This window comes from Brienomyrus brachyistius, chromosome 11 (assembly GCF_023856365.1).
Source record: "Brienomyrus brachyistius isolate T26 chromosome 11, BBRACH_0.4, whole genome shotgun sequence".
NCBI lineage: Eukaryota > Metazoa > Chordata > Actinopteri > Osteoglossiformes > Mormyridae > Brienomyrus > Brienomyrus brachyistius.
This window is the reverse complement of record NC_064543.1, coordinates 13697566-13719763: the sequence shown is the minus strand read 5'-3', so window position 1 is coordinate 13719763 and position 22198 is coordinate 13697566. Positions and strand designations below refer to the sequence as shown.

General features: G+C 41.1%; 2 protein-coding genes across 11 annotated transcripts in view; both read left to right on the top strand.

Moving 5' to 3' along the window:
* The first annotated feature begins 723 nt into the window (after positions 1 to 723).
* On the top strand, positions 724 to 14135 carry LOC125751534 (schlafen family member 13-like). Of its 4 annotated transcripts, none has more exons than XM_049030481.1 (5): positions 724 to 826; positions 1234 to 2306; positions 2397 to 2522; positions 2608 to 3334; positions 3427 to 6929. In XM_049030481.1, exons 2-5 carry the CDS (start codon positions 1247 to 1249, stop codon positions 4193 to 4195), a joined length of 2682 nt encoding a protein of 893 aa, XP_048886438.1. In that variant the 5' UTR covers positions 724 to 826; positions 1234 to 1246; the 3' UTR covers positions 4196 to 6929. The 4 variants fall into 4 exon arrangements, with proteins under 4 accessions (XP_048886438.1, XP_048886437.1, XP_048886439.1 ...); XM_049030480.1 differs by lacking the exon at positions 3427 to 6929 and adding an exon at positions 12285 to 14135 and having other exon boundaries at positions 738 to 826; XM_049030482.1 differs by lacking the exons at positions 2397 to 2522; positions 2608 to 3334; positions 3427 to 6929 and adding exons at positions 11258 to 11380; positions 11466 to 12192; positions 12285 to 14135 and having other exon boundaries at positions 804 to 826.
* Positions 5952 to 22198, top strand: part of LOC125751533 (schlafen family member 13-like) — a 26254-nt gene continuing 10007 nt past the window's right edge. Inside the window, exons 1-2 of one of the 7 annotated variants that reach the window (XM_049030476.1) lie at positions 5952 to 6085; positions 20777 to 20968. The gene's annotated coding sequence lies outside the window, so the exon portion shown is untranslated. The other 6 variants (XM_049030472.1, XM_049030471.1, XM_049030475.1 and 3 more) reach the window with 6 other exon arrangements.

The window sequence follows — 22198 nt, the reverse complement described above, 5'->3', positions numbered from 1 at the left end:
TTTCATCGCAGTTCAAAGCTACAAAGTAACATGAAGATTACTTTTTGCAACAGTTCTAACACCGCACTGTTATCTCTTTTTTATAACGTGGAACGTCAGACGTTTCGTGACGTTTTCATCCGAGTTAGAGAGAAATAATCGAACGCACCAAAATAACAGTTTTGTTAGTCAAACAAAAATTTTGTCTTTCGGAGAAGGCGAATAGCTGCGAGTCCAGCGAAAAACGAAACCAAACTGAAAAAATATGACATGATGTTGAAAAATGTCCGAGTTGCCCCAGTGATGTAATTTCAACATGGCGGCTTACACATTCAACAGTTACTCTATTTTATAAATCTTTACAAATGTTTATTTTGTTAAATGTATTAATAATTATAAATGTAATTACACGTGTTCGATTTATAGAATACCATATCGTGACCGTACACAGTATCCTAGCATGCAATATCAGATTTTTACCAGACTTGTTAGTGTTTTTGGTTTGTTTATAGTTTATTTGCCTCTCGAAAAAAGAATATCGCTATGAATGTACTAAGATATTTTATAAAGCTTTTAATGCGGTTTGACTAGTTCGTGTTTCTTGTTTGTTTGTCTTTCGGAAGACAAACAATAAAAGTATGAACAGAATCGGTGACAAAGGAAACGAGTCCAACTTACAGCCATTATAAGGCGGTGCGCATGTGCATGACGTAATCTCGGGATATGATTGGCCAAAATGCCCGGGAAATATAAGAATCTGAGTCACGGTAAATCCGAGTTCAGACGTGTATATTCTGATAATATATTATAATACGATATAAATTAAGAATACGAGATAGCTTCCGCGGTAAGTTGACAATGCCTTATGTGTAGTTTATTAAGTTAAGAAAACATGTCTTTCATTTCCCATTATGTGATACTTTAGCTACTTAATGCCCCATTGTGCACGATTTTGATGGCTATATTGGATAACAATAGATTTAGAACAAACCTTTATATTAGATTTTCTTTTGACACATGTCAATATTAGCAATTTAATTAAAGCCTGCTGAAAATGTATTGCTAGCTAAAGTCAAACATTTGGATAAAGTCATAATAATGTATTGATAGGCAGTTTATAAATGTATGCAAAATAATCCACTGGTCCATTTCTCGTACCACTTATCCATAATTTAAAATGGAGTAAACTCTGAAGTTGCATGAAACATTGTGTAAAGCTGTAAAAATGCTTGATGTCTTGAATTATAATTACAGAATATTCAGGCTGATGGCTCTATCAAAACCTGAGAGTCTTTCACTGGAATGCAGTGAGCTCCCTGATCAGTTTCTTTTTGTGGGAGATGTAACCTTGGGTGAGAATGCCAGAGACACCATGCAACAGAAGACTGAAAAGCAGAAGCAGAAACAGAGAATTTTAACAGCTGTGGTTGCCCTGCTGAACTCTGGTGGGGGGATAGTCTGCGCTGCGGTCAAGAATGAGAACTACAGCTACTCAGATGGTAAAGGCCTGGACCTAGAAGCGGCTTTGACAAAGCTGGTTGAACCATCAACTATAGAAGATTACTTTGGGTTTTCGCAAAGCGGGATGACCTTCTTGATTTTTGTGAAAACATGGAGCTCCACTGGGGGTCGGGTACGTCTTTGTAGTATTGACACCGGCCTCCGAATTAGATCTGGAACATCAGCTTTAAATGTTGAAAATAGTGCAGTAACAGATTTCTTAATGAAGCAGAAGAAAAAGAAAAAATTGGCAAAGGGACAAGGTGATGAGCCTGTGGCAAAGAGACGTCGCTTTTTGTCTGGAGATAGAGCCAATGGTCAGCGGCTGTTTGAAAGACAGGAAGTTCAGCTTGGAGAAGAGTTACCATTTGGGGAGAGTGTGAATGTGGAGCTGAAGAGTTTTAGTAAGGAAAAAAACCTTTATAAAAGAATTAAAGATATCATTCCAAAGTACACAAGTGCCTTTGCCAACACAGATGGTGGCTACCTCTTCATTGGTGTTGATGATAAAACAAAAAAAGTAGTTGGATGTGGCAGCGGTCTTGAGAAGAATTCCATAAAGAGAGAAGTAGAAGACATATGCTGCAAGGTCATTTCAGTTCACTTCTCAGGCTGCACTCAGGAGAATGACTGCTCTGTGGAAGTCCGCATCCTCGACGTCCTTGGGGGAAATGCCAGTGAGTCTCTGTACGTTGTGGCCATACACATTCCAAAGTTTTGCTGCACTGTTTTTGAAAGACATCCGGATTCATGGCATCTTGAGGGCACAGAGGTGTGTCAGATACAGGTTGGAGTTTGGTTGGAGAAGATGCAGATAACTGATCCAGGTACAGGTCTTTTGTTATTTGGCTATGATAGGAAAATGATTCGATAAACACATATCTTATCCTTGACCATAACTGTTCTCTTGTATATAGATGATAAGGAGTTACGTGCACGGTTTGAAAAAATGCTCAGTCCAAGTGCTGCTCCTCAAAAATGCAAGTCGGTCTATGGGATCAAAGATGACCATCTAAGTTCTTTGCAGCATAAATTGTTCCCTGGTAAGTCCAAAAGACATTTGATTCCTGTTTTTACTGATTGTGAAAAGGTTATATTTAAAAAAAAACTGTGCTGTTGTTTTTACAGTTTATGAAGGAAGAATAACAATTACACCTGATGACCTTAAGATAAAATTATGGGAAAAGTATCCAAACCTTCAAAAGTTGATGCCAGAGGACAGCCGAGGAGTCCTGATTCTCTCCAACAGCTGGGCAGTTGATATTGACAGACCAAAAAACAAGGAGGTCATTTGTGAAGCCCTCCTGATCTGTGAACAGGATTACCCTAAACTTTTCTTTATGGTGGAAAATGGAAGCTCTGATCTGTGGGAATATGCCAAGGATACTGCCTTCCACCTCAAACGGAAGCTTGTGAATCTTGGAGGCTATTCTGAATGGGTCTGTGTGATCCCACAACTGGTGAACTGTGAGACAGGGCAGTTAATAGCAAGAGATCAGAGTAGTGCTGGTACTGTGATAGGGCATCAGTACCCAGAGTGCTACAAGCCTGAGAACATGGGGGTAGTGAGAGCCTTACTACGGGCCCTGGTGATTGTAGTAATGAGCTTCACTTCAGCACTCAGCAATCAGTTAGGGGAAGAGTTCTTGAATTTACTCACATTTGAGCAGTTTGAAATCCTTCACTCAAAATTTGACGTAGAGGACATAAGAGAACTGTTTGTTCACGGCTATCCTGGAACAGGGAAGACTGTGCTGGCAACCCTGGTAATCAAGAGGATTAAAAATACATTTGGATGTGAAGCAGGTAATATCCTTTACATCTGTGAGAACGCACCACTAAAAGAATTTATAAGGTATGTTTCCAGAGTTTCTTTATTATTCGCAACTATGTAAAATAATGCCTCTTTCTGATATCACCAGAATTAACGAAGCCTTTTTTCTTCAGAAAAGAAAACATTTGTTGCAGTGTAACACGGTCATACTTCATGAAAGGAGAATTTCCAGATATCAAGCACATAATTGTGGATGAAGCCCAGAATTTCCGGCTGGAGGATGGAGATTGGTATAAAAAAGCAAAACGGGTAGTAGAACCAGGCAATGGTGTGTTTTGGGTCTTTCTTGATTACTTTCAGCAGAGTCACACACTACCTAGTGGTTTACCGTCACCCTCAAGACAAACCAATAAAATTATTTTAGAGAAATCCTTGCGGAATAGCGTGGCTGTACACGATGTGGTTTGCAAGCAACTTGACAGAATAAGAGAGAATACATCTGAAGTTCAGAAAGATGTAGAGGGACACATGAAGAAAATGATTAAGCAGAAGATCTGCATGCACTCATTTCAAGGTTGTTATAAAAAGATAATTGCAACAGAAAACTGCGTTATATCCAAACTGACATCATTGGTTAAAGACCTACAAAAACAAGGAAACTCACCAAAAGATATTGCCATTCTCGGTTCAATTTTGGATGATGTTTCCTCATATCGGAGTCATTTAAACAGGACAACTGACCTTCCCTTGGGTCCAGCAGAGTATATAGATGAAAATGTGGTTGTAGTTGACTCAGTTCGCAGATTCTCTGGTCTGGAGAGAAACATCGTCATTGTGATTAATCCAGCGGTTCACTGGAGTCAGGGGACAATTATGAGACATTTTTTTGTTTCGGCCATCTCCAGAGCTAGAATACAACTGTATGTTATTTTCGTGAAATGAAAGAGCAAGAATTGGGCAAAAAGTCCATCACAGGCACTACAGGGTAAATAGTGTAAATATGACCAAATGTTTTTTTTCTATCCTAAGCTTTGGCCCAATCTACCTTTTCTGCTGTTTTTAGTTATTGATATGTATAGTCATCGTTGGTTACGCTTTACATTAACTGCACCTTCATAATGCATTTGTAGAATATTCAGTGCACCTTAATAATGCATTCATAGAACATTCATAAGCGGCATGTAATAACACCTCAATAACCTAACATACCTAAACAGCTGTATATATCAATAACAAACATTATATGATAATAAACATTATAATCATGCAACTGTAGAAACTGTATTGAATTGAACTATGTGCATTTACAGCAGTGTTTTTATGTATCTTTACTATGTGGATTTAATTAGCATTTCATTCAACACCCCATACACAGGTATACGTACACAATCACATATACACAATGTATTTTGTATCTGATTACTGCTAAGTTTCTAAATCCCTTTGATGGAGAAACCTTTGTAATGGCTGGTATTTATATTATCGATCTTATGAAATGTATGGTTTACTTTTGTGATTCTGTTTCTTTTTAAGACATAAATACTAAGTACAAAACATTGTTATTGACTTTCTCTCACCATTTTAATGTTATGAAGGTAGTTTTATTACGCTGTAGTGTTTTTATTCTGTTTGCTTTCTCTCGAAATATAAATCCTAAGTAATGCTTTCCAAGTCACCATGGTTATGAAATGGTCAAATAATTAATAAAAATTACCTTAATGAACCGGCATTGTTAGAGAAATATGTACTTTTTTATTGTCATTTTGCTAGATGCCATTTCTTAGAAATAACACCCTGCAGCAGCTTGATCTTAATTTAGCAATAACACTTCTTAAGAACTGTCGCTTGAATATCTCCACCCCATACATGGTGATAAACAATGTTAAATGTTATTTGCATATCCTGTTTGTGTACCTCAATAAAAGATACTGCGAGGGGAGTTCCTTTTTCGAAGTTGGCTGAGTTCGACTGAGAGGCTGACACCTCGAAGTCAGGACCGGACTTCCCTTGCAGCAAGTAAAAAGTCATCACAGCTGTCTGTGTTGTTCTGTGTTCAGAGACTGGTTGGTTTCCAGCGTATCTTTAGAAGAAGATAACCCTAACAGGCATCATATGCTTTTGATAGAGGGCAAGACAAGTGGCGTAATGTGTAAATAGATTTTAAGCCAACCTGTAAAGGGCTTAATAGCCTGAATATTCTGGTCTAGTGCATTTAGGATGAAGCCCAGAACACAGAATGGAACATGGTACAAAAATGAGCAGAAAGGGGCTGTTTCTGAATGTCCATGAATTACTTTCAGCAGTAATAGAGTTCCGATGTAGCAGACAATTATATTTTAGCTTTCTGTCACTAGAACCATGTAGATTGAGGAATCAGAATCTCAATTTGCCCATAATGTGTGAGTGTTGCAATGGCCTCGCATCCTATTCAGGGTGTTCACCTAGCTTGGGCCCTATGCTGTCTGAAAAAGACTCCAGATTTTAATGTTACTGCAATGACATTTCGGCAAATTGGACTAACCTGTCGCATCATTTATTCACTTTAATTTTCGAGGTGTTTTTCAGTTCAGCCCACTGTAGATTGATAATTTTCATTTCCATCAAACGAGATGGCATCCTTTCATTCCTAATACATTACCCAGTCCATATCAGTATAGATATCCAGCATGATTTTTTTTCCTTTGACATCTGATGTGTTTTCAAAGTGTTCCTTTAATTTTTCTTGAACAGTGTGTGTGTATATACGGACAGACCACACCAAGGGAGGATCGTCATATTCTACACCAAGCATTACAGAACCCCATGACATCTGCACCTGCCACCCGGACACAGGTATTGGACTCCTTACAGCACCCCGTGTCATCCCTCTTTCGACGACTGGCATCAGGCAGACTATGGGTTCACTGTCCCATGTGTCGGCTGCTGTTAACACCAGTGCAGAGATGGCTGCATTTGGAGTAGTGGCATAACCAGGAGGTGTGGACTGTTGACCAGTGGTGTCTGTCAGGGTCAGCATCTGTCCTCCTCAACCTTTTATGCCTTCACCTCACATTTGGCCAGAAGGTATCGCTGGCCATCCTGTCCTCCCTGTGTCCTTCAAACCCTAAGTTTGAGACCAGCTTCCTCTTTGTAACTATTGGAATTTTGTTCTCCAGTGTTTATTTTCTATTTTAATTTTCTTGTTCCTAGTTTGTGTTCTGTTTTGGTTTTTGTTTTGTGCCCTTGGTTATGTGTTACTTTATTTTCTTTGTTATATTCCTCTGTTTTCTAGTTTCCCTGTTGATCTCTTGATTCCTTGATAACGTTTATTTGACCCCTGTTTCCCTGTGCGTCAGGATAACTCTACCTGATTTCTCGTTGTCCTGCACCCTCTCTGATTGGTTAATTCTTTCATGTGTCACTCCTCCTGTGTTGTTACTCGGTTCGGTTTGTGTATTTATGTTCCTGCCTTAGTTCAGGGCCTTAGTTGATCATTGTGTTAGAATGTTAGCTGTTACTCTTTGCTGTAGTATGAGTTTGTGCTGTGGTCCCTTACCTGTTCTAGCTTCCTGTATTGCCTTGTTCCTGGACCTTGTTTCCTTGTCATTCTCCTCATTTTGCTTTTTGATCCCTCATGGTCCTTTCCTTTGTAGTTTTATCCAGTGTATTTAGTTTCATAATAAACCCCCTTGTGTCAGTTGCTAGTGGATCATCACCTCCTTTTCCTGCCTCACCATGCCCCATTCCTGTGACCGTGTCGTACCACGTTCAGTGATGAATCTCAGTTCAGCATTACCACAGATGACTCGTGGATGTGTATAGTGGCGCCGAGGGAAAAGGACCAATCCTGCTAATATTCTGGAGTGACACGCCGGCGTTACTCCTGGCATCGTGACGTGGGGAGCCATAGGGTATGACATCATGGTGTGGTGAGCCATAGGGTATGACATCATGGTGTGAGGAGCCATAGGGTATGACATCATGGTGTGGGGAGCCATAGGGTATGACATCATGGTGTGAGGAGCCATAGGGTATGATTTCAGGTCATCTCTGGAAGTGATTTGGGGGACCCTGATGGCACAGTGCTACATCAGTAACATTCAGGGTCTGCATGTCTTACCCCTTCTGAAACAGCACCATGGTAGTCTATCAACAAGACAATGCCTATCTGCATTGCACGTGTGCTGATGGACTCCCTGCGTCATGTTGAGGTTCTAAAATGACCAGCCAGGTCCCCCGGTCTTTCCCCAATTGCACATGTGTGGGATCAGCTCGGATGTTAACTTAGACCCAATACCATTCTGCAGGATCTTTAAAGCAAGTTAAGACAGCTGTAGGCCGACTTACAATGGATTCAATGGCTGTATGACTCTCTTCCACGCTGTATTGCCACATGTATCCAGGCCCGGGGTGGGGTGGTGCCACACCCTACTGACCAGCCGTGTGTCCATGCTGTCAACTCTTGCCTATCTGATCTGATATTAGTGGTTGTGATGCAGTCACATGACCTTTCACCATATGCAGATTCATGCAGGTACAAGTCTGGATGCTTAAATTTTGTCACTGAGTGTATATATTTTCTGAAGCTGCTTATCCTGTTCAGGGTTGGGGGGGGTCCAGAGCCTATCCTGTAAGCTACGGGCGCGAGGTAAGGAACAACCAAAGATGGCCCACCAACTCATCGCAGTGTGTGTGTATATATATAAATACATATACATACATAGTTCCTCCTGAGTCGTCAGAGCCTGACCCAATGGGTCCTGCTCCACCTGAGCCTCCCGAACCTGGCATACAGGGTCGCACTCATCCTGTCTTCAGTGCTTCATCCTGTGTTGCCTCCTGACTCCTGACCAGCAGATGGTTTTCCTGTCTCCCGTTATTTACATACACAGTGTGTTCGCCTGCTATCTCGGCTGCTGTATAGTTGCAAGACAGAACAGGGACCGATCCTGACACGTCTAGAGAGAGCTGCATAAGTGAGTCTAGATAACCCATCAGTTTCTGAAAGTAATATTCTACCTTTAATTGACAGGTCTCATTGCAGCCATTAATTTATTTTCAATAACAGGGGTAAGGTCTTGATGACATCTAGTGCTTTGTTCTTTGATAAGTATTATTCCTAAGTAAGTCATTTGGTGCTTTGGTATTACAGGCAGATGTAACAGCAGACTCTTCAACAGTCAGCAGTTGATATTTTTTGATATTTAGGCAGCATCCAGAAGCCCTTGTAATGTAAAAGATCTAGTACTGATCTTATATTATTTGCAACGTGTCATTTTCTCATAAAGCCTGATTGTGAACCATCTACAATAGAATACAAACCATCTTGATAAATTGTAATATTTGCTGCATTATATCTCTCTAGTCAATAAAAGGTGAGTTTTGTTCCCCCGCCCCCATCACTAATTCACATGAAGAAGTGTCCTGACATGATGCAAGAAATAGTTGCAGTTTCGTTTCTTCAGCCTGCAAGACAGAAAGACGCTGCTGACTAAATTCAACCAACCAACCTCTACGGAAGCTTACTGCGCATGTGCGCTATTTTGCCAAAAACCCAGTAAATATAAAGGTCTGAGCCGCTGAAAATCTGGGAAGATTTGTATCTTTTTCCGACTGAGAAGAGACAGTTTGTGAACTGCGCTATACCTTGACAAAAGGTAAGCTGCAAATAGCGACGTTTCCCTTTTGAAGATGCGAAATGAAATCCCGTTAATCAGATTTTGGAAAGAAAAATTCTGCGATTGGTTTTTGGCAAGTCGAGAAAGAAGTTAGCTAATTTAAAAAAATGCATTGGAAACAGAATTTCCGAGTTAGTGAGTGGTTAAGTGTGGAAAGTGCAGAGTGTTATATTAACAAACAAAGATAACTGAATTTGCATTACTTATGGGACATATAACGCTTTCAAAACGTATATAGGCTAGCGGTTGTATGCTGTGCGGAAAATTTTAAGAATTTATTTTTTGCTAAACTATTTGCTATTTATTTTTCACCAATTTGATTAGACCAACCGTAAATGGAAATTGGAAAACGGTTTGTTTTACATTCGTGTAAAACATTCGTGCTGCGTTACATCAGGCACATGGGCACCTAGGTGTGTAAGCGCCGTTATTTGTCTTGTCTGTTTACCGATGTGGCAAAGCGCTTGCAGATATGCGAGCGCTATCAGCGAAGGGGGTACAACCTGTTCCAACCAGTTTCATGGGCCACTTCCTCGCTTCACGACCAAACGAGATTTGTCTCTTGACTTCACTTTGCTCTCGTACACGGATCATGGAAGCACCCTATATTCGCATTATCGTTTTGTATTGGAACTCTAATTTATAGATAATTCCTCAAAATATTGCATGCAGTCCAGTCGTCATACAGCTTATCCATGATTTAACATAAAATAAAATAATGGTGATTTCATAATTCTGATAGCTGGTGATGTTTAAATTATTATAATCGAATGAAAACTGTACCCGGGTTCGAGTCTCTGGCTGGGTCACGTTTGTGGAGTTTGCATGTTCTCCCCATGTCGTAGTGGGGTTTCCTCCGGGTACTCCGGTTTCCCCCCACAGTCCAAAAACATGCTGAGGCTAATTGGAGTTGTTAAATTGCCCATAGGAATGCATGTGAGAGTGAATGGTGTGTGTGTGTGCCCTGCGATGGGCTGGCCCCCCATCCTGGGTTGTTCCCTGCCTCGTGCCCATTGCTTCCGGGATAGGCTCCGGACCCCCCGCGACCCTGTAGGATAAGCGGTTTGGAAAATGAATGGATGGATGGAAAATAAGGGGAGTGATGAGTAAAGATGACTGAACAGGTGAACACTGTCCATATGCTGCCAGCTTTGCACTTAATAACTTGCATCTCTTCATTATTATCACAGAATATTCAGGCTGATGGCTCTATCAAAACCTGAGAGTCTTTCACTGGAATGCAGTGAGCTCCCTGATCAGTTTCTTTTTGTGGGAGATGTAACCTTGGGTGAGAATGCCAGAGACACCATGCAACAGAAGACTGAAAAGCAGAAGCAGAAACAGAGTATTTTAACAGCTGTGGTTGCCCTGCTGAACTCTGGTGGGGGGATAGTCTGCGCGGCGGTCAAGAATGAGAACTACAGCTATTGCTCAGAGGGTATAGGCCTGGACCTAGAAGTGGCTTTGAAACAGCTGGTTCATCCATCGGCTGTAGAAGATTACTTTGGGTTTTTACAAATAGGGATGAACTTCTTCATTTTTGTGAAAACATGGAGCTCCACTGGGGGTCGGGTTCGTCTTTGTAGTATTGACACTGGCCTCCGAATTAGATCTGGAACATCAGCTTTAAATGTTGAAAATAGTGCAGTAACAGAATTCCTAATGAAGCAGAAGACGAACAGAAATCAACAAGGTGATGAGCCTGCTGCAAAGAGACGCCGCTTTTTTTCTGGAGATAGAGCCAATGGTCAGCGGCTGTTTGAAAGACAGGAAGTTCAGCTTGGAGAAGAGTTACCATTTGGGGAGAGTGTGAATGTGGAGCTGAAGAGTTTTAGTAAAGAAAAAAACCTTTATAAAAGAATTAAAGATATCATTCCAAAGTACAGAAGTGCCTTTGCCAACACAGATGGTGGCTACCTCTTCATTGGTGTTGATGATAAAACAAAAAAAGTAGTTGGATGTGGCAGCGGTCTTGAGAAGAATTCCATAAAGAGAGAAGTAGAAGACATATGCTGCAAGGTCATTTCAGTTCACTTCTCAGGCTGCACTCAGGAGAATGACTGCTCTGTGGAAGTCCGCATCCTCGACGTCCTTGGGGGAAATGCCAGTGAGTCTCTGTACGTTGTGGCCATACACATTCCAAAGTTTTGCTGCACTGTTTTTGAAAGACATCCGGATTCATGGCATCTTGAGGGCACAGAGGTGTGTCAGATACAGGTTGGAGTTTGGTTGGAGAAGATGCAGATAACTGATCCAGGTACAGGTCTTTTGTTTTTTGGCTATGATAGGAAAATGATTCGATAAACACAGATCTTATCCTTGACCATAACTGTTCCCTTGTATATAGATAAGGAGTTATGTGCACGGTTTGAGAAAATGCTCAGTCCAAGTGCTGCTCCTCAAAAATGCAAGCCGGTCTATGGGATCAAAGATGACCACCTAAGTTCTTTGCAGCACAAATTGTTCCCTGGTAAGTCCAAAAGACATTTGATTCCTGTTTTTACTGATTGTGAAAAGGTTATATTTAAAAAAAACCTGTGCTGTTGTTTTTACAGTTTATGAAGGAAGAATAACAATTACACCTGATGACCTTAAGATAAAATTATGGGAAAAGTATCCAAACCTTCAAAAGTTGATGCCAGAAGCCAGTCGAGGAGTCATGATTCTCTCCAACAGCTGGGCAGTTGATATTGACAGACCGAAAAACAAGGAGGTTATTTGTGAAGCCCTCCTGATCTGTGAACAGGATTACCCTAAACTTTTCTTCATGGTGGAAAATGGAAGCTCTGATCTGTGGGAATATGCCAAGGATACTGCCTTCCACCTCAAACGGAAGCTTGTGAATCTTGGAGGCTATTCTGAATGGGTCTGTGTGATCCCACAACTGGTGAACTGTGAGACAGGGCAGTTAATAGCAAGAGATCAGAGTAGTGCTGGTACTGTGATAGGGCATCAGTACCCAGAGTGCTACAAGCCTGAGAACATGGGGGTAGTGAGAGCCTTACTACGGGCCCTGGTGATTGTAGTAATGAGCTTCACTTCAGCACTCAGTAATCAGTTAGGGGAAGAGTTCTTGAATTTACTCACATTTGAGCAGTTTGAAATCCTTCACTCAAAATTTGACGTAGAGGACATAAGAGAACTGTTTGTTCACGGCTATCCTGGAACAGGGAAGACTGTGCTGGCAACCCTGGTAATCAAGAGGATTAAAAATACATTTGGATGTGAAGCAGGTAATATCCTTTACATCTGTGAGAACGCACCACTAAAAGAATTTATAAGGTATGTTTCCAGAGTTTCTTTATTATTCGCAACTATGTAAAATAATGCCTCTTTCTGATATCACCAGAATTAACAAAGCTTTTTTTCTTCAGAAAAGAAAACATTTGTTGCAGTGTAACACGGTCATACTTCATGAAAGGAGAATTTCCAGATATCAAGCACATAATTGTGGATGAAGCCCAGAATTTCCGGCTGGAGGATGGAGATTGGTATAAAAAAGCAAAACGGGTAGTAGAACCAGACAATGGTGTGTTTTGGGTCTTTCTTGATTACTTTCAGCAGAGTCACACACTACCTAGTGGTTTACCGTCACCCTCAAGACAAACCAATAAAATTAATTTAGACAAATCCTTGCGGAATAGCGTGGCTGTACACGATGTAGTTTGCAAGCAACTTGACAAAATAAGAGAGGATATATCTGAAGTTCAGAAAGATGTAGAGGGACACATGAGGAAAATGATTAAGCAGAAGATCTGCATGCACTCATTTCAAGGTTGTTATAAAAAGATAATTGCAACAGAAAACTGCGTTATATCCAAACTGACATCATTGGTTAAAGACCTACAAAAACAAGGAAACTCACCAAAAGATATTGCCATTCTCGTTTCAACTTTGGATGATGTTTCCTCATATCAGGGACATTTAAACAGGACAATTGACCTTCCCTTGGGTCCAGCAGAGAATATAGATGAAAATGTGGTTGTAGTTGACTCAGTTCGCAGATTCTCTGGTCTGGAGAGAAACATCGTCATTGTGATTAATCCAGCGGTTCACTGGAGTCAGGAGACAATTATGAGACATTTTTTTGTTTCGGCCATCTCCAGAGCTAGAATACAACTGTATGTTATTTTCGTGAAATGAAAGAGCAAGAATTGGACAAAAAGTCCATCACAGGCACTACAGGGTAAGTAGTGTATATATGACCAAATGTTTTTTTTCTATCCTAAGCTTTGACCCAATCTACCTTTTCTGCTGTTGTTAGTTATTGATATGTATAGTCATCGTTGGTTACGCTTTACATTAATTGCACCTTCATAATGCATTTGTAGAATATTCAGTGCACTTTAATAATGCATTCATAGAACATTCATAAGCGGCATGTAATAACACCTCAATAACCTAACATACCTAAACAGCTGTATATATCAATAACAAACATATGATAATAAACATTATAATCATGCAACTGTAGAAACTGTATTGAATTGAACTATGTGCATTTACAGCAGTGTTTTTATGTATCTTTACTATGTGGATTTAATTAGCATTTCATTCAACACCCCATACACAGGTATACGTACACAATCACATATACACAATGTATTTTGTATCTGATTACTGCTAAGTTTCTAAATCCCTTTGATGGAGAAACCTTTGTAATGGCTGGTATTTATATTATCGATCTTATGAAATGTATGGTTTACTTTTGTGATTCTGTTTCTTTTTAAGACATAAATACTAAGTACAAAACATTGTTATTGACTTTCTCTCACCATTTTAATGTTATGAAGGTAGTTTTATTACGCTGTAGTGTTTTTATTCTGTTTGCTTTCTCTCGAAATATAAATCCTAAGTAATGCTTTCCAAGTCACCATGGTTATGAAATGGTCAAATAATTAATAAAAATTACCTTAATGAACCGGCATTGTTAGAGAAATATGTACTTTTTTATTGTCATTTGGCTAGATGCCATTTCTTAGAAATAACACCCTGCAGCAGCTTGATCTTAATTTAGCAATAACACTTCTTAAGAACTGTCGCTTGAATATCTCCACCCCATACATGGTGATAAACAATGTTAAATGTTATTTGCATATCCTGTTTGTGTACCTTAATAAAAGACACTGCGAGGGGAGTTCCTCTTTCGAAGTTGGCTGTGTCAGGCTGAGAGGCTGACACCTCGAAGTCAGGACCGGGCTTCCCTTGCAGCAAGTAAAAAGTCATCACAGCTGTCTGTGTTGTTCTGTGTTCAGAGACTGGTTGGTTTCCAGCGTATCTTTAGAAGAAGATAACCCTAACAGGCATCATATGCTTTTGATAGAGGGCAAGACAAGTGGCGTAATGTGTAAATAGATTTTAAGCCAACCTGTAAAGGGCTTAATAGCCTGAATATTCTGGTCTAGTGCGTTTAGGATGAAGTCCAGAACACAGAATGGAACATGGTACAAAAATTAGCAGAAAGGGGCTGTTTCTGAATGTCCATGAATTACTTTCAGCAGTAATAGAGTTCCGATGTAGCAGACAATTATATTTTAGCATTCTGTCACTAGAACCATGTAGATTGAGGAATCAGAATCTCAATTTGCCCATAATGTGTGAGTGTTGCAATGGCCTCGCATCATTCAGGGTGTTCACCTAGCTTGGGCCCTATGCTGTCTGAAAAAGACTCCAGATTTTAATGTTACTGCAATGACATTTCGGCAAATTGGACTAACCTGTCGCATCATTTATTCACTTTAATTTTCGAGGTGTTTTTCAGTTCAGCCCACTGTAGATTGATAATTTTCATTTCCATGAAACGAGTTGGCATCCTTTCATTCCTAATACATTACCCAGTCCATATCAGTATAGATATCCAGCATGATTTTTTTTCCTTTGACATCTGATGTGTTTTCAAAGTGTTCCTTTAATTTTTCTTGAACAGTGTGTGTGTATATACGGACAGACCACACCAAGGGAGGATCGTCATATTCTACACCAAGCATTACAGAACCCCATGACATCTGCACCTGCCACCCGGACACAGGTATTGGACTCCTTACAGCGCCCCGTGTCATCCCTCTTTCGATGACTGGCATCAGGCAGACTATGGGTTCACTGTCCCATGTGTCGGCTGTTGTTAACACCAGTGCAGAGATGGCTGCATTTGAAGTAGTGGCATAACCAGGAGGTGTGGACTGTTGACCAGTGGTGTCTGTCAGGGTCAGCATCTGTCCTCCTCAACCTTTTATGTCTTCACCTCACATTTGGCCAGAAGGTATCGCTGGCCATCCTGTCCTCCCTGTGTCCTTCAAACCCTAAGTTTGAGACCAGCTTCCTCTTTGTAACTATTGGAATTTTGTTCCCCAGTGTTTATTTTCTATTTTAGTTTTCTTGTTCCTAGTTTGTGTTCTGTTTTGGTTTTTGTTTTGTGCCCTTGATTATGTGTTACTTTATTTTCTTTGTTATATTCCTCTGTTTTCTAGTTTCCCTGTTGATCTCTTGATTCCTTGATAACGTTTATTTGACCCGTTTCCCTGTGCGTCAGGATAACTCTACCTGATTTCTCGTTGTCCTGCACCCTCTCTGATTGGTTAATTCTTTCATGTGTCACTCCTCCTGTGTTGTTACTCGGTTCGGTTTGTATATTTATGTTCCTGCCTTAGTTCAGGGCCTTAGTTGATCATTGTGCTAGAATGTTACTCTTTGCTGTAGTATGAGTTTGTGCTGTGGTCCCTTACCTGTTCTAGCTCCCTGTGTTGTCTTGTTCCTGGACCTTGTTTCCTTGTCATTTTCCTCTTTTTGCTTTTTGCTCCCTCATGGTCCTTTCCTTTGTAGTTTTATCCAGTGTATTTAGTTTCATAATAAACCCCCTTGTGTCAGAGTCGCTAGTGGATCATCACCTCCTTTTCCTGCCTGCACCATGCCCCATTCCTGTGACCGTGTCGTACCACGTTCAGTGATGAATCTCAGTTCAGCATTACCATAGATGACTCGTGGATGTGTATAGTGGCACAGATGGAAAAGGACCAATCCTGCTAATATTCTGGAGTGACACGCCGGCGTTACTCCTGGCATCGTGACGTGGGGAGCCATAGGGTATGACATCATGGTGTGAGGAGCCATAGGGTATGATTTCAGGTCATCTCTGGAAGTGATTTGGGGGACCCTGATGGCACAGTGCTACATCAGTAACATTCAGGGTCTGCATGTCTTACCCCTTCTGAAACAGCACCATGGTAGTCTATCAACAAGACAATGCCTATCTGCATTGCACGTGTGCTGATGGAGTGCCTGCGTCATGTTGAGGTTCTAAAATGACCAGCCAGGTCCCCCGGTCTTTCCCCAATTCCACATGTGTAGGATCAGCTCGGATGTTAACTTAGACCCAATACCATTCTGCAGGATCTTTAAAGCAAGTTAAGACAGCTGTAGGCCGACTTACAATGGATTCAATGGCTGTATGACTCCCTTCTACGCTGTATTGCCACATATATCCAGGCCCGGGGTGGGGTGGTGCCACACCCTACTGACCAGCCGTGTGTCCATGCTGTCAACTCTTGCCTATCCGATCTGATATTAGTCGTTGTGATGCAGTCACATGACCTTTCACCACATGCAGATTCATACAGGTACAAGTCTGGATGCTTAAATTTTGTCACTGAATGTATATATTTTCTGAAGATGCTTATCCTGTTCCGGGTTGGGGGGGTCCAGGGCCTATCCTGTAGGCTACGGACACAAGGTAAGGAACAACCAAAGATGGGCCACCAACTCATCGTAGTGTGTGTGTATATATATAAATTAGTGCTGTCAAGCGATTAAAATTTTTGACCTAATTAATTACATGGTGTGGTGATTAATTAATCTAATTAATCACATTTAAACGCACATACATACAGACATTACAAGAAGCAGTTTTTTACCATTTATTATTGAATACAAGCCTATAACTTAGGCTACAATGGTCATGACATTTTTATCACTGACTGAACACAAACCTATGAATTAGGTTACAGTATATGACAGTTGTAACTTATTGAACACAAACCAATGACATTGGTTATAATGTCACAATTGGTTACAAATGACAGCTTTAATTTTACTGAACATAAACCAATGTCTAAGGTAACAACGACCATGACAATTTTGTTTATTACTGTTTAATACTATTGTATTTAACCAGTTGCTAAGACAGACTAACTTGTTCACATTTTCTGAGTTTAAAGATGGCCTTTTATTCTGCACAACAGTGCCAGACAGTGAGAAAAGTCTTTCGCATAGTACTGTGGTTGCATGGTTGGCCAAATGTTTGCGAGCTAAGGAAGACAGTGTGGCATGGGCTCTGGCATGAGCTGACCACCACTCTAGAGGACACTGATCCATTGCAATACTGGGCTCAGCTCTGTAATGATGTAAATCATTGCTATGGTGATTTTCTTCCTCTGAATCAGAGTCTGAACCCAGCAGGAGGATTCTCTTCTTCTTAGCTGGCTCATGTTTCTCACAAGGCTGTGGAGCATTTGCGCTGAGTCCTCCTTCCTCTAGTATTTTCTCAAGGCTAGACCACACCTGTTCTCTCTCTCCTCTTGATAGGCACTTCAAGTCCTTAAAACATGGGTCAAGTGCTGAAGCTAGTTTTAGCCATTCTCCATTCATGCCAGCTTGGCGTTCGGCAAGGTCCTTGCTGAAGGCAGTCTTGAACCCAGCCACATAGGCTGGATCCTCATCAGAGACTCTCATTACATGGTGAAGGTGGCAGAATGCAGGAGGCACTACAGAGCAGAAGACATAAGCCTCACCCCAAGGAGTTCAGTGACATACCTGAAGTAGAAGATAATACAAACCATAAATAATGTTCAGTGTATTTAGTTTAGGCAAAATAAGTTAATTTATTTAGCATCAATTACAAAGGGTGATTTACTGGAAAATACTTTTTTTTCATTGGTTAATTTAATGACATCTTAAAAATCTTTAAAAATATATTTTTAGGGTTGTAAATCTCAGTAAGAGCATTTAGGCATGATATTCCATTTCACAGTCTATGACAACATGCATAAAACAACAATAATATAACATGGTACTAATGTAATGTAACTTGCATGGTTCAAGAAGGTTCTGCAGCTTGTGCAGTTTGTCCCACTCAGATGCAGTCAGCATGACTAACTTGTGTTTCTGTTGGGCGTAGTCTTAACAGCCTCTTCATTCCGTAAGAGACAGGTGATCATATTGAGTGACGAGTTCCACCTCGTTGACATGTCTTGTATCAGTTGCTCTCTCTGTTGTCCTAGTGAAATTTGTTGTTGATGAAGTTCTTCTGTATTAGCAGGACTGTGCTTAAAATGTGCAACAATTTTGCGACACTTTGTCATTGTATCCGCGAATCCACTATCAGAGAGGCAAACAGTAATGGTCCGCTGTAATATATGGGCAGGGCACGGCATGTGATGAAAGGGAAGCTTTCTTGCCGCTGGGACCATGTTGCGTGCGCTGTCAGTTCCGACTATGGTCACCTTTTCCTGGATTCCCCAGTCGTCAGCCACTGTTAGAAACTGTTCGGCACATGCATCAGAATAGTGCCGTGTGACTGACTTCAGCACAGTTTACGCGAAGGACGTAAGTTTCCAGTCAAAATCGATGATGTGCGCAGTAACACCTAGATAGTTGTAATTACGGATCGACGTCCAGTGATCTCCGGTTAGGGCCACATGGTTAGCATGAGCTAAGTTGTCCCGTTTTTATATTTTTTGTGTGTCATACAGCTGATTTATTCTCGAAAGTACTGTACCTCTTGACGGTAGTGTGTAGGTTGTGTCGGAGGAAGCGATTCGAAATGCATCCATAAGCCCCTTGTCTTCCATAACATTAACAGGCCTACAGTCCATTGCAATCCATTTAGATATCGCATTTGTTAATGATTGCGATGTAGACTGTTGGAGTTAGACTCCACCGAGTCCGTTGATGAGGAAAAGATGCATTCGTGAGGCAAAGGATGGTTGTAAGTCAGCTCTCTTTATTTGTTGTACAGATCGATCCGGGAGCCACCCTCAGATGCACAAAAGTACACACCAAGGGAAGCTCAGCTCCCTATTGTCTGTGTCTAGCTTTTATACCCCGTTTAGGGCGTCTACTGTTCTTGTTGGTATCTTTCCAGTTGGCGTAACATACAACTGTTGTTTTGAAATTGCTGGCATTAGTCCCCACACCCATTCCCTTTTACCTTGTATTGTTATGTTGCAATTTAGCAGCATCAGCGACCCCCTCCCTTGTTATGTCCCCGCAGGTCGAGCGTAAGCTTAATGTCACCATGACCCTGTCAATGTACCTTCTGCTTTCCGGAATTTACTTACACTACGAGGAGGGCTGGAGCCCCCCTTCTCTTCCTGCCTGTGTTCCAGTTTGTTCCCCTTTCTCAGTGTGACAAAGTTTAGCACGCAACCTAGCCCCCCTTCTAGACTTACTTAATTTGCGGTGACTCGTCTCAGTCAGCGTGGTTTGGCGGAGCTTGCTGACTGTCGCAGCCGGAGGTGAGGTGACTACTGAGCTTGCTAAAACATGCTTTGAGTTCAGGTGGTATTTCAAACTAGAACTGCTTCGATGATAGGCAAGTTCCTTGTAACAAACAACGCAAATGACTTTGGTTTTATCAATGGCTCCACTAGCATCTCTTTTGTACTTAAAATTGCCCTTTAGCCAGCCATGCAGTTCTTTGTCCTTTTCGTTTTGCATCTTGTTAGTTTTGTTACTAGCTTCCTGAACCTGCCATACAGGGTCGCACTCATCCTGTCTCCAGTGCTTCATCCTGTGTTGCCTCCTGACTCCTGACCAGCAGATGGTTTTCCTGTATCCCGTTATTTACATACATAGTGTGTTCGCCTGCTATCTCGGCTGCTGTATGGCTGCAGGACAGAACAGGGACCGATCCTGACACGTCTAGAGAGAGCTGCATAAGTGAGTCTAGATAACCCATCAGTTTCTGAAAGTAATATTCTACCTTTAATTGACAGGTCTCATTGCAGCCATTAATTCATTTTCAATAACAGGGGTAAGGTTTTGATGACATCTAGTGCTTTGTTCTTTGATAAGTATTATTCCTAAGTAAGTCATTTGGTGCTTTGGTATTACAGGCAGATGTAACAGCAGACTCTTCAACAGTCAGCAGTTGATATTTTCTGATATTTAGGCAGTATCCAGAAGCCCTTGTAATGTAAAAGAGCTAGTACTGATCTTATATTATTTGCAACGTGTCATTTTCTCATAAAGCCTGATTGTGAACCATCTACAATAGAATACAAACCATATTTAATTCTGCTAGCAAAACAGATTCCAATACTTTATAATTGTTGTTTGGAAGGGTCCTTGGATGCCGATTTTCAAAACTCTAGTTGTCTTTCTTAGGTTTTGGAATTAGTAATGATGCCCCGAGGCGTGCTAATTTCCATTTCCACACTTCCCGTAAAAACGTTGAGCAAAACGGGCGATAAATCTTCAGCAAACAGTTTGTAGAATTCAGAATTCTAGCCATCAGGTCCTGGTCATTAATTAACTTTAAGGTCCTTGAATGCTTCCAGACACTTATGAGCTGTATCGTCTACTGAAATAATCTTATTGTGATGGATGGATTCTTAAAAGGAGTTCGCTGTATCCTCACAGTACCTAGACATATAGAGACTGCATGCTGTGAAAACTGGAACAGAAGGATGTTAATCCTTTAGGATCTTTCATAATTCTGTCTTTCTTTTTCAGTTGATAAATTGTAATATTTGCTGCATTATATCTCTCTAGTCGAAAAAAGATGAGTTTTGTTCCCCCGCCCCCATCACTAATTCACATGAAGAAGTGTCCTGACATGATGCAAGAAATAGTTGCACTTTCGTTTCTTCAGCCTGCAAGACAGAAAGACGCTGCTGACTAAATTCAACCAACCAACCTCTACGGAAGCTTACTGCGCATGTGCGCTATTTAGCCAAAAACCCAGTAAATATAAAGGTCTGAGCCGCTGAAAATCTGGGAAGATTTGTATCTTTTTCCGACTGAGAAGAGACAGTTTGTGAACTGCGCTATACCTTGACAAAAGGTAAGCTGCAAATAGCGACGTTTCCCTTTTGAAGATGCGAAATGAAATCCCGTTAATCAGATTTTGGAAAAAAAATTCTGCGATTGGTTTTTGGCAAGTCTAGAAAGAAGTTAGCTAATTTAAAAAAAATGCATTGGAAACAGAATTTCCGAGTTAGTGAGTGGTTAAGTGTGGAAAGTGCAGAGTGTTATATTAACAAACAAAGATAACTGAATTTGCATTACTTATGGGACATATAACGCTTTCAAAACGTATATAGGCTAGCGGTTGTATGCTGTGCGGAAAATTTTAAGAATTTATTTTTTGCTAAACTATTTGCTATTTATTTTTCACCAATTTGATTAGACCAACCGTAAATGGAAATTGGAAAACGGTTTGTTTTACATTCGTGTAAAACATTCGTGCTGCGTTACATCAGGCACATGGGCACCTAGGTGTGTAAGCGCCGTTATTTGTCTTGTCTGTTTACCGATGTGGCAAAGCGCTTGCAGATATGCGAGCGCTATCAGCGAAGGGGGTACAACCTGTTCCAACCAGTTTCATGGGCCACTTCCTCGCTTCACGACCAAACGAGATTTGTCTCTTGACTTCACTTTGCTCTCGTACACGGATCATGGAAGCACCCTATATTCGCATTATCGTTTTGTATTGGAACTCTAATTTATAGATAATTCCTCAAAATATTGCATGCAGTCCAGTTGTCATACTGCTTATCCATGATTTAACATAAAGTAAAATAATTGTGATTTCATAATTCTGATAGCTGGTGATGTTAAAAATTATTATACTGGAATGAAAACTGTATACAGTCCATCCATCCATCCATTGTCCAAACCGCTTATCCTATTGGGTCGCGGGGGGTCCGGAGCCTATCCCGGAGGCAATGGGCACAAGGCAGGGAACAACCCAGGATGGGGGGCCAGCCCATCGCAGGGCACACGCACACACCATTCACCCACACATGCACATGCACACCTATGGGCAAGTCAGCGACTCCAATTAGCCTCAGCATGTTTTTGGACTGTGGGGGGAAACCAGAGTACCCGGCGGAAACCCCACGACGACATGGGGAGAACATGCAAACTCCACACACATGTGACCCAGGCGGAGACTCGAACCCGGGTCCCAGAGGTGTGAGGCAACAGTGCTAACCACTGCACCACCATGCCGCCCACTGTTTACAGTCAAAAGGCTTAAATAAAATAAGGGGAGTGATGAGTAAAGATGACT